We start from the raw sequence: 12,457 nt of genomic DNA, 5'->3' as shown, positions 1-12,457 counted from the left end.
AGATATGCGTTGCATAAATCAATTTTTGAAAAGTAGCAACTAACTCCTAATCTGTACACGAGATCCTCTGGGTGTGGAAATGGATAAGTATCAAAGTTTGTGGTTGACTGTAGACTTAAAGTCAACACAGAGGTGAATGTGACCTGAAGGTTTGGGGAACAAAACCAGTGGACTTACGGATTGACTAGCTTGTATGGGCACAATAGCTCCATTATCTTGCAACTCTTTAAGTTCAGTAGCTACTTTGTCCCATAATGCAACAGGAACAGGTCTGGCCTGTCAAAATTTCAGCTGAGCATTGTCTTTCATAGTAACATGTGCAACAAAATTGTTAGCCTTATCTAAACCTTCAGAAAAGAGTTCAGGGAATTCTTTCAGCAAACTAGCTACAATGTCTTTGACACTGAATGCAGACCGGTTAACACATTGTCCTCAATTTTAAACCCAAACAAATCAAACGAATCAAGGCCAAATGTGTTCTCACAATCACGTGATTGTAGCATTGTGAAAGTCACAGTTCACTTATACGAGCGATACATGGCAGGCAAAGTATGTTTTCTGTGAACAATGATGTCTTGTCCATTATAAGCTGTCAGGTATGTGCTAGTTGTAGACAGGTGTGGGGAACCTGACAGTTCGTATGTGTTACGTTTCAGCACTGTAACAGAGGCACCCGTGTCCAACTGAAATTTCACACGTTTTCCACTAAGATGCAAATGAACAAAATGTTTGTTAGACTGGCATAGCACTGAAGAAACTGTTCGCTTGCTAGTTTTGCTAATGCCTGTGGCAGGCATTGAATACACTGCATTGATTACATGGGGCTTGTGACTAGATTGTTATGAGTGGGCACAATTCCTATGTTTGTTTGGCTGGTTCAAATGGCTCTGAGCACTATGGGACTTGACATCTTAGGTCATCAGTCCCCTAGAACTTAGAACTACTTAAACCTAACCAACCTAAGGACATCACACACATCCATGCCTGAGGCAGGATTCGAACCTGACTAGCCAGTCTGTCCATTTTATCAGCTGGAAGAAAAGTTCAAATTCAAAATGGATTCCGAAGATGCTGTTGAGAATTTCAGTAAAATATAGGCACGCTGTATAAGCTTTGTTTCCATACATATAAAAGATACCTTTCATATTCTCTGCTCTATTATTTCTCTGTACTCTACTTGATGGTCACTGTGCTAAATGCTAATTCATATTCTCAATTTCTCACATATATCTTTTAGTATTTATATTACAGTTACTAGAACATAGGGTACACACATTATAAATACTTTTGTTTGGCATTACATCTATATTATTCATTTTTTACTAAATGTACACTACAAATGCATCCGTTTCTAACCAGACTGGAGCCTCATTTGGTTTCACTAGCCTGGACCTCCGATGGGCTGAGTCCACTACTGTGGTTATGAAATTCACTATTAACAGACTTACCAAATACTCTATGACAAAACATATATCTCAAAATACACAAAACTGAGGCACTAAAACACAGTCCTCAAACCAGAGTCTCTTTATGGGGCCCAAACACTCATTTTAAATACAAAGAGGGACACTGAATAATTCCAAAAAAAGAGATTGTGAGATAATCAGGGAAATTTTAGGTCCAAATTATACTGAAAAAGGAATGCATAGGCTAAGAGCAAACAAGGAAACTGAAAAAATACTAGTATTTATTCGGATGCGATGCCAATATTTATTCAGGTATGAAACTGGTCAATATTTATGCAGATATGAAACTGTGCAGGCTGTAATTCTATGGGCACAATAAAAGAATGCAGCCACCCAGGTTAGCTAGGCAGGTTGTGGAATTCTATGAGACCCATAGTGAAGCAGAAACTGAAACAATAAAATGGATCATTGCAGTAAAATAAGACCTGAAGGAAACAGAAATAACACAACTTGATATACCAAACAGAAAAATTTGTAGGCAGAAATTTCACGACTGAATAGTTGGCCTGACAGAAAAACCCAAGAAGACTAGGACAGTGTAGTCTGACACGCGAAAGGAAAAAGGCCATTCTGAGAGAATGAGAGTAATATGGGGCACAAAGAAAAGATAAAACAAAACCATGAAAATGCATCCTGTTGTACACAGTGGGGACTAGTAGAGCCCAAACATAGGTGGTGGTGGTGGTGGTGGTGGTGGTGGTGGTGGTGGTGGTGGTAGTAGTAGTAGTAGTAGTAGTAGTAGTAGTAGTAGTAGTAGTGTCAGTAACAGTAACAGCCATGTCATTTTTTATCTAAGACTGAAACCAGTTAAGCTATATCATACACAGTTGTAAATGGAATTGTCCTTTGCAGATATTATACTTTTTACTGTGGTATCAGTAAAATTCCTATCAGTATACACTGTTAAGTTGCATATCTAGCGTCAATAAAGTTACCAAAGGCAGGCAACGAAGAGCTGACACCATATCTCCTGGCATAATAATTGAGATTCCAAGAATGATGCTTATTAGCTATCCTGGACTACAGACTTACTTAATTTGTTGCTCTCCTACAAACAAAATTTCAGCATACTTATATGCATCACAATGTAATAACATCAACACTGAGCTATTGTTTATGTCTTTGATTATTGCAAATTCAATAGATTGCATGCAGTTACAATATAATTAGTAACCAATCATGATAATAACTTTTATACAGTGTTTATCATTTATACTTGTGTCCACATGTATGTGGAGACTGCACATATTATTTATTGTTAGGTGTCCTGGGAATCCCCTTTCTGGATGTCGTCCGTGTCCTTGCAGCAGTACTCTTGCTTGGTAATGTGCAGTTTGTGGATGGACAAGGACTTGAGGTGGATGTGAAAGGCGATGTAGAGCTGAAATCTGTAGCCAGTCTGCTTGGTGTTTCGTCAGTTGCCCTTTTCAGAGGATTAACATACAGAACACACAATGCCCGAGGACAACTTGTGAAATCTGTCTGTGATGCAAATATGGTGAGTAGTTCTTCATAGTTTACAATCTTATCACTAAAATATAAAATACTTTACAAATATGCTTTGAGGTGGGTATCTACCAGTGATATGTTCAGTGTAAAGGGAAATGTGATACTGTACAGTCCTGGGTAGAATAAAAGTAATGGAAGAAGTAAAGGTATCTAATCATTGTATTGTTGCAGTTTTGATTGATTGTGGGCGCATAAATGAGATTTAGATTTAGCTGAGTTTTCAGATACTCTCAGTTTTTAGAACAAAAAAAAAAAAAAAAGGAAAAAAAAGCACTTTTGGCTACGCTATCAAAATTGACTACATTGTTCTGATACTGCAGCTCAATTGTGATTAGGGCTTGTGTCTGGTGGAGTGGGTGGGAAAAACAAGCAGTGGTGAGGGTGGGGGTTGAGAAGGATGCAGGAGGGAGGCTGATGGTTGGTCGGGAAGGGTGTAAGGGTGTGGGACATCTCAGCATGCTCAGGTGGTGGCAAGGGAACTGGAAGAATGGATTGCAGAGTGTCAGACCCAACAGAGGTGGGAGGGAGTGAATGAGTGTAAATTAATGGAGCAAAGTGGTTTTTTTTTAATTATTAATGTGATCTCCTACCACTGACATAAGCTATGGCAGTTGAAGAAGTGTACATACGACATTTGGTTGAATGGAATCAGTGCAGTAAGATGTGGCAATGACCGCACCATGAGTGAAGTTGCCCAATTTGTTGGTGTATCAACACAGACTGTTCAACTTATGTACAAGGAATATTGTGCCACTTACACCCATGTAACACAAAGTAAGAACAGTGGTCATAAAAATATCCTAACCAACAATTGGAGATGAGTGTCATGCCTTGTCAATGACAATCAGTTTCAAACCCAACAGAAATTACACCTTCCAGTTAATGCATGTTCACCTCAACCAGTTCTTGAGTGAACACTGCAAAGGGACCTGTTTTCAATGGACATTTGGAGACAAGTAGCCCATAAATTCAACTAAATACCTGGGTATTACAACTACGAACAACTTAAATTGGAAGGAACACATAGAAAATGTTGTGAGGAAGGCTAACCAAAGACTGCGTTTTATTGGCAGGACACTTAGAAAATGTAACAGACCTACTAAGGAGACTGCCTACACTACACTTGTCTGTCATCTTTTAGAATACTGCTGCGCTGTGTGGGATCCTTATCAGATAGGACTGACCGAGTACACCAGAAAAGTTCAAAGAAAGGCAGCAGATTTTGTATTATCGCGAAATATGGGAGAGAGTGTCACAGAAATGATACAGGATTTGGGCTAGAAATCATTAAAAGAAAGGCTTTTTCATTGCGATGGAATCTTCTCACAAAATTCCAATCACCAACTTTATCCTACGAATCCTAAAATATTTTGTTGACACCGACCTACATAGGGAGGAACAATCACCATGATAAAATAAGGGAAATCGGAGCTCGTACGTAAAGATATAGGCGTTCATTCTTTCCGCATGCTATACGAGATTGGCATGATAGAGATTTGTGAAAGTGGTTTGATGAGCCCTCTGCCAGGCACTTAAATGTAGATCTAGATGTAGATAAAAGACCATTACTTACAGCATCATACACTGATGTGCCAAAGAAATTGGCACAGGCATGCATATTCAAATACAGAGATATGTAAACAGGTGGAATACGGAGCTGCAGTAAGCAATGCCTCGATAAGACAAGAAGTGTCTGGCGCAGTTGTTACACAGTTTACTGCTGATACAGTGGCAGGTTATCAAGGTTTAAGTCAGTTTGAATGTAGTGTTATAGTCAGCACATGAGCAATAGGACACAGCATCTCTGAGTTATTGATGAAGTGGAGATTTTCCCGTCGACGATTTCACAAGTGTACCGTGAATATCATAAATCTGGTAAAACATCAAATCTTCAACATCGCTGCGGCCGGAAAAAGATCCTGCAAGAAAGGTTCCAATGACGACTGAAGAGAATCATTCAACATGACAAAAGTGCAACCCTTCCACAAATTCCTGCAGATTACAATGCTGGGCCATCAACAAGTGTCAGCATGTGAACCATTCAACAAAACATCATCAATATGGGCTCTCTGAGCCGGAGGCCCACTCGTGTACCCTTGATGACTGCACAACACAAAGATTTACACTTTGCCTGGGCCCGTCAGTGCCAACATTGGATTGTCAATGACTGGAAACATGTTACCTGGTCAGATGAGTCTCATTTCAAATTATATCGAGCGGATGGTCGTGTATGAGCATGGCGACAAGCTCATGAATCCATGCAATCTGCATGTCAGCAGGAGACTGTTCAAGATGGAGGAGGCTGTGTAATGGTGTTGGTAGGTGGAGTTGGAGTGATATGAGACCCCTGATAAGTCTAGACATAACCCTGACAGGTGAAATGTACGCAAGCATCCTGTCTGATCATTTGCATCCATACATGTCCATTGTGCATTTTGACGGACTTGGGCAATTCTAGCAGGACAATGCAACATCCCACATGTCCAGAATTGCTACACAGTAGTCTCAGGAACAGTCTTCTGAGTTTAAACACAACCACTGGCTGTATCTGGGATGCCTTGCAATGTGTTGTTCAGAAGAGATCTCCACCCGCATGTACTCTTATGGATTTATCCTGCATGATTGATGGTGTCAGTTCCCTCCAGCACTACTTGAAACATTAGTCGAATCCATGCCATGTCATGTTGCAGCACCTCTGTGTACTTGCAGGGGCCCTACACGATGTTAGACAGGTGTACCAGTTTCTTTGGCTCTTCAGTGTATAAACCTGCATGACTTCAGTGAGCTAAACAACACAGAAACTGGATAGCGGGTAATTGATGGCATCCATTGTGATCCAGTGAGTTAAGATTTTACCTCTTGTCAAGTGCTGCAAGATGTCAAGTGCACCAACATCCCAATGAGGTATTTAACCTGCCATGTGTGGACAGAGTAGTTCAGGACATAGGTGTTTCAGAGGTGTTTTTCATAGCATGACTTGAGCCCACTCATTCGGAAAATCATAGACATTAACCAGGATGATTACTTCAACATTCTCAGTGACCAATTGTTGCTCATTCTTCTACAATTTCATGATGAGTATAGTGTGGACATTTCCATCTTCCAAGATGACAGCTGCATTCACATGGTTGCGTATATACATTTCTGGTTTCACAAATGCTCCTCAACTGGACCACTAAAATACCCAATCTTAATCCCCAAAAAAGTGACTAGGAATATTTGCAAAAATTAGTTTAACACAGTATTTAACATCCACACACTTTGTTAGTTGTATAAGTAACAGAAAGAAGCATTAAAAAATTATCAAATCTGACACTTTACAACTACCAATTTCTTCCTTTGGGACAACAGAGATAAATGCAAGTAGGGGAAAAGGAGGGAAACAGAAGATGATATTAAGAGCTCTGAGGCAAAAGACAAGCAACAAATACCAAAAATAAACTTGTGAGATTCTGTATATTACTTTGCCATCAAGTAGTAAAGCAGTCAGTCACAAATAATGTTTACTGCATACCCAGGTTTCAGTCACTGTGTGGGCATCTTCAGTGCAGTAAATATAACTTAAAACATTAAAACCATTTTTATGGGTGGAGTTCCAAGATGGCCGCCAAGTAAGTGACGCCAGAAACCATTTCCAGAAAGTTAAGTGATTTAGACAGGAATATAATTTAGTTTAACACCGACAACAAATTAAATACGTGCATTAGTGTATCATTTAGTCTTGCCATTAAAGGTTTGACTTTTCTTTGCATATTTTTTCAGAAAACACGAAAAGATCGTAACTTCGCGAAGTCGCGCTTAGGCTTAAATTTTGTAAACGTGTTTGTTTATTGTTTCACGGTAATTTAACTAGTTTCTCGGTAACAAATAAGTAAACTATCGTAAATAGCGTATAACTTCATTGTTTTAATACAGATTTCAGAAAAACAGCGTAACTTTATATCAGAAACTTGCCTATATACATTTGTTTATAGGCCTAATTCTCGTAACGTTTTTGGAGAATCAAAGTTAAAGTACCTCGTTTAATTGTCCTTTTTTTCATTCAATCGAGTGAAATATATAATAAATAGCATATACCTTCATTGTTTTAATACAGATCTCAGAAAAACAGCGGAATTTTAAATCAGAAACTTGCTTATATACATTTGTGAATAGGCTTAATTCTTGTAACGTCTTTTTTGATTTTCGGTAATTTAATTGATTTATTCTAGCTAAAGTATTATTTTTGCCATGAGTGAGAAGTGCCTGACTTGCCGTAGAATTGTTAGTTCCGGGGTTTGGTGTGATGGATGTAGTAGTTTTTTTCACTGGGGGGATTGCAGTGGCGTGGGTGTTGGGAAAGTGGATCAGGCTCATCAGTGGTTATGTAGGATTTGCAGCAGAGATAGGAAGATAGTGGAACAGGAGGGGAAAATTGCTGCCCTTCAGGCTGAGCTAGATCAGGCTAGGGAAGATCTGGACAGGTTAAGGAGGGAGAAGGGCAAAGAGAGGTGGGAAGTGGCAACAGGTAGCAGAAGGAACAGGCCTAGAACTAAGTCTGACAGTTTTGTGGTGAATGTCAAAAATAAGTTTGACCTGTTGCTTCAGTTAGAAACTGATGAGCCTCAAGCAGAGGTAGGTGTAGACAGGACACAACAAACTTTCAATAGGAAATTGAAAAAGAATGTAGGAAAGTCATCGAAAAGGAAGAAAGTTTTGTTGTTAGGCAGTTCTCATGCCAGAGGTGTAGGCCAACTTCTGCAGGAGGAATTAGGACCAGAATACCAGGTCACAAATTTTTTCAAACCAAGTGCTAGTCTGGATCAGGTGACAGAGGATTTAGGTTCACTCTGTAAAGGATTTACCGGGGAAGACACCGTGGTTATTGTGGGAGGGCCAGGGAACAGCATCGACAGAGATCCTGGGTACAGTATAGAGTGTGACCTGGTAAAGATTGCGTCGGCATCGAGACACACCAATGTTGAATTTGTATCTGTCCTGAGACGCCATGACCGGCCTCATTTGAACTCTTCTGTTGGGAGAGTTAATTTGGAGTTGGAACGGCTGCTTGGGACGGGTGCGGGGGCTCATATTGGTGTGGTTCCTGTTGATTATCTCAGTAGGTGGGACTATACCAGGCACGGCCTACATCTCAACAGGAAAGGGAAGGGGAAACTGGCTGGGGTAATAGCAGGAAATTTAAGGGGGGGAGGCACTGCCATGAATGGTAAAATACCAGTGGTTACTTTTTTAGGATAGGTAAGACAGAAAGATGTCAAGTTCTACGAGAGGTCAGGATTGAAACAAATCTTCAGTTTAGGAAAGAAATTAAACAGCACAATTCTAGCACATTGGATCACCAATCACAGCTATCAATTATAAATTTTCACCAATCACCAGAAATTTTATCTCCACCAAGTTGTATCTCAGTCCTAGGTAATTGCATTGATGAATTAAAGTCACCCAACCCAGTTGACATAATCTGCCTCTCTGAACACCGTGTGACCACTGGTATAGGAACTAGGCCTAAGCACAATGAGAAACTCAGACAGGAGAGTACTGCAAATGTTAGAATAAGGAAAGGTTCTCATAAAAGTATAATTAAAAATAATGTAAGTATATTTCAACAAAATATTGGGAGTTTAAAGAATAAAGTAGGTGAGCTTCTGGTTTGTTTAGAAGATTTAGAAGCTGAGAATGAAGTAGATATACTATGCCTGTCTGAGCATCACATTGTTACTGATATGGATAAGGTAAATGTAAGTGGATATAAGCTCTCTGCACATGTAATGAGAGAAAATATGGAGAAAGGAGGAGTTGCCATATATGTCAAAAGTTATCATTGTGCAAAAAGTATAGAAACAAAAAAATTTTGTGTAGAGAAACATATAGAAGCATGTGCCTGTGAGCTTAAATTAAATAAAGGCACATTTATAATTGTAACTGTATATAGGTCCCCATCAGGAAATTTTCATCTACACTCCTGGAAATTGAAATAAGAACACTGTGATTTCATTGTCCCAGGAAGGGGAAACTTTATTGACACATTCCTGGGGTCAGATACATCACATGATCACACTGACAGAACCACAGGCACATAGACACAGGCAACAGAGCATGCACAATGTCGGCACTAGTACAGTGTATATCCACCTTTCGCAGCAATGCAGGCTGCTATTCTCCCATGGAGACGATCGTAGAGATGCTGGATGTAGTCCTGTGGAACGGCTTGCCATACCATTTCCACCTGGCGCCTCAGTTGGACCAGCGTTCATGCTGGACGTGCAGACCGCGTGAGACGACGCTTCATCCAGTCCCAAACATGCTCAATGGGGGACAGATCCGGAGATCTTGCTGGCCAGGGTAGTTGACTTACACCTTCTAGAGCACGTTGGGTGGCACGGGATACATGCGGATGTGCATTGTCCTGCTGGAACAGCAAGTTCCCTTGCCGGTCTAGGAATGGTAGAACGATGGGTTCGATGACGGTTTGGATGTACCGTGCACTATTCAGTGTCCCCTCGACGATCACCAGTGGTGTACGGCCAGTGTAGGAGATCGCTCCCCACACCATGATGCCGGGTGTTGGCCCTGTGTGCCTCGGTCGTATGCAGTCCTGATTGTGGCGCTCACCTGCACGGCGCCAAACACGCATACGACCATCATTGGCACCAAGGCAGAAGCGACTCTCATCACTGAAGACGACACGTCTCCATTCGTCCCTCCATTCAAGCCTGTCGCGACACCACTGGAGGCGGGCTGCACGATGTTGGGGCGTGAGCGGAAGACGGCCTAACGGTGTGCGGGACCGTAGCCCAGCTTCATGGAGACGGTTGCGAATGGTCCTCGCCGATACCCCAGGAACAACAGTGTCCCTAATTTGCTGGGAAGTGGCGGTGCGGTCCCCTATGGCACTGCGTAGGATCCTACGGTCTTGGCGTGCATCCGTACGTCGCTGCGGTCCGGTCCCAGGTCGACGGGCACGTGCACCTTCCGCCGACCACTGGCGACAACATCGATGTACTGTGGAGACCTCACGCCCCACGTGTTGAGCAATGCGGCGGTACGTCCACCCGGCCTCCCGCATGCCCACTATACGCCCTCGCTCAAAGTTCGTCAACTGCACATACGGTTCACGTCCACGCTGTCGCGGCATGCTACCAGTGTTAAACACTGCGATGGAGCTCCGTATGCCACGGCAAACTGGCTGACACTGACGGCGGCGGTGCACAAATGCTGCGCAGCTAGCGCCATTCGACGGCCAACACCGCGGTTCCCCGTGTGTCCGCTGTGCCGTGCGTGTGATCATTGCTTGTACAGCCCTCTCGCAGTGTCCGGAGCAAGTATGGTGGGTCTGACACACCGGTGTCAATGTGTTCTTTTTTCCATTTCCAGGAGTGTATTTCTGAAAAATTTGGACTCCTTGTTGTGCTATCTGTCAGACAGGGGGAAGCAAATTATTATTTGTGGGGACTTCAATGTAGATTCTCTGAAAGAGGGTAATAGGAAAAATGACCTTGAAGTATTACTCGGTTCTTTCAATTTGACACCCGTTATTGATTTTCCTACTCGGGTGGTAAAGGATAGCAGCTCACTGATAGATAACTTCTTTATAGACCAAGATAAGTTTAACCAGATAAATGCTCAGCCTGTTGAGAATGGTCTTTCTGATCATGGTGCACAGCTAGTTACAATATATGACATAGCTCCATTCAGCAATACTAAACAGTCCTCCAAAGTAGTACGTCCAGTCAACGATTTAACAATTGCAAATTTCAGGGAAAGCCTACAGCAGTTAGACTGGAATGAGGTGTACCGTGAAGCTGATGCCAATTTAAAATATAATTTATTTCATGACATTTTTGTAAATGCATTTGAAAACTGCTTCCCCAAGAAAATAGTTAAATATACTCGTAAGAAACCTTGTAACAAACCATGGCTTACTAAGGGTATAAAAATATCTTGTAACCGGAAAAGGGAAATGTATCTGACAGCAAGAAAGAGTAGTGACCCAGAAACTATCAAAAATTATAAAAACTACTGTGTTATATTAAGAAAAGTTATTAAAAAATCCAGGAGTATGTGTATCATGTCTGAAATCAGCAACTCTGATAATAAAATTAAAACAATTTGGAATATTATTAAAAGAGAAACAGGTCAACCAAGAGCAGAGGAAGACAGTATTACCATCAAATTGAATGAAAACTTTACGAACAAAAAGTCAGAAGTTGAAAATATTTTTAATAATCATTTTCTAAATGTTGTGGGTATAGTAGGATCCAGGTGTTCATTAGAAGATGCTAGGCTGTTAATGGAAGAGGCCATACCTATGCAATTTGATACAATTGAAATCTCACCCACTTCTCCCTCTGAAATTAGGAAAATAATAAACTTGCTTAAAAGCAAAAACTCACATGGAATTGATGGCATTTCCAGCAAAATACTAAAAGCTTGTTCTCAACAGATAAGAAAGATTCTCAGCCACCTGTGTAATAGCTCTCTGGAACAGGGCATTTTCCCTGATAGACTGAAATATGCTATTATTATACCTTTGCATAAAAAGGGGGATAGATCTGATGTCAACAATTACCGTCCAATCTCCCTTCTAACAGCTTTATCCAAAATTTTTAGAAAGTAATGTATTCAAGAGTAGCTTCACATATCTGTAAAAATGAAGTACTAACAAAATGTCAGTTTGGTTTCCAGAAAGGTTTTTCAACAGAAAATGCCATATATGCTTTCACCAGTGAAATTTTGAATGATCTGAATAACCGAACACCACCCATTGGGATTTTTTGTGATCTCTCAAAGGCTTTTGATTGTGTAAATCATGAAATTCTGCTAGACAAGCTCAAGTATTGTGGCATGAGTGGGACAGTGCACAAATGGTTTAATTCGTACCTAACTGGAAGAGTGCAGAAAGTTGAAATAAGTAGTTCTTGTAACATGCAAAGATCAGCACATTCCTCAAACTGGGGAACTATCAAGAATGGGGTTCCACAAGGGTCAGTCTTGGGTCCTTTGTTGTTCTTATTATATATTAATGACTTGCCATTCTATATTCATGAAGAGGCAAAGTTAGTTCTCTTTGCTGATGATACAAGTATAGTAATCACACGTGACAAACAAGAATTAACTGATGAAATTGTCAATACTGTCTTTCAGAAAATTACTAAGTGGTTCCTTGTAAACGGACTCTCACTGAATTTTGATAAGACACAGTACATACAGTTCCGTACAGTGAATGGTATGACGCCATTAATAAATATAGACCTTAATCAGAAGCATATAGCTAAGGTAGAATATTGCAAATTTTTAGGTGTGTCCATTGATGAGAGATTAAATTGGAAGAAACACGTTGATGATCTGCTGAAACGTTTGAGTTCAGCTACTTATGCAATAAGGGTCATTGCAAATTTTGGTGACAAACATCTTAGTAAATTAGCTTACTATGCCTATTTTCACTCATTGCTTTCATATGGCATCATATTTTGGGGTAATTC

The 12,457-nt window shown here is 40.7% G+C and overlaps 1 protein-coding gene across 1 annotated transcript in view; it reads left to right on the top strand.

The window, feature by feature from the left end:
- Positions 1 to 12,457, top strand: part of LOC126253544 (myosin-I heavy chain) — a 193,317-nt gene that overhangs the window by 72,896 nt on the left and 107,964 nt on the right. The window contains exon 6 of the mRNA XM_049954939.1: positions 2,729 to 2,964. Coding sequence (XP_049810896.1) covers positions 2,729 to 2,964 — 236 coding nt within the window. The remainder of the gene's footprint in view (positions 1 to 2,728; positions 2,965 to 12,457) is intronic.

The sequence above is a fragment of the Schistocerca nitens genome, chromosome 4, assembly GCF_023898315.1.
Source record: "Schistocerca nitens isolate TAMUIC-IGC-003100 chromosome 4, iqSchNite1.1, whole genome shotgun sequence".
Lineage (NCBI taxonomy): Eukaryota > Metazoa > Arthropoda > Insecta > Orthoptera > Acrididae > Schistocerca > Schistocerca nitens.
Note: the sequence above shows the minus strand (reverse complement) of the source record. Positions and strands in the feature narration are given on the sequence as shown.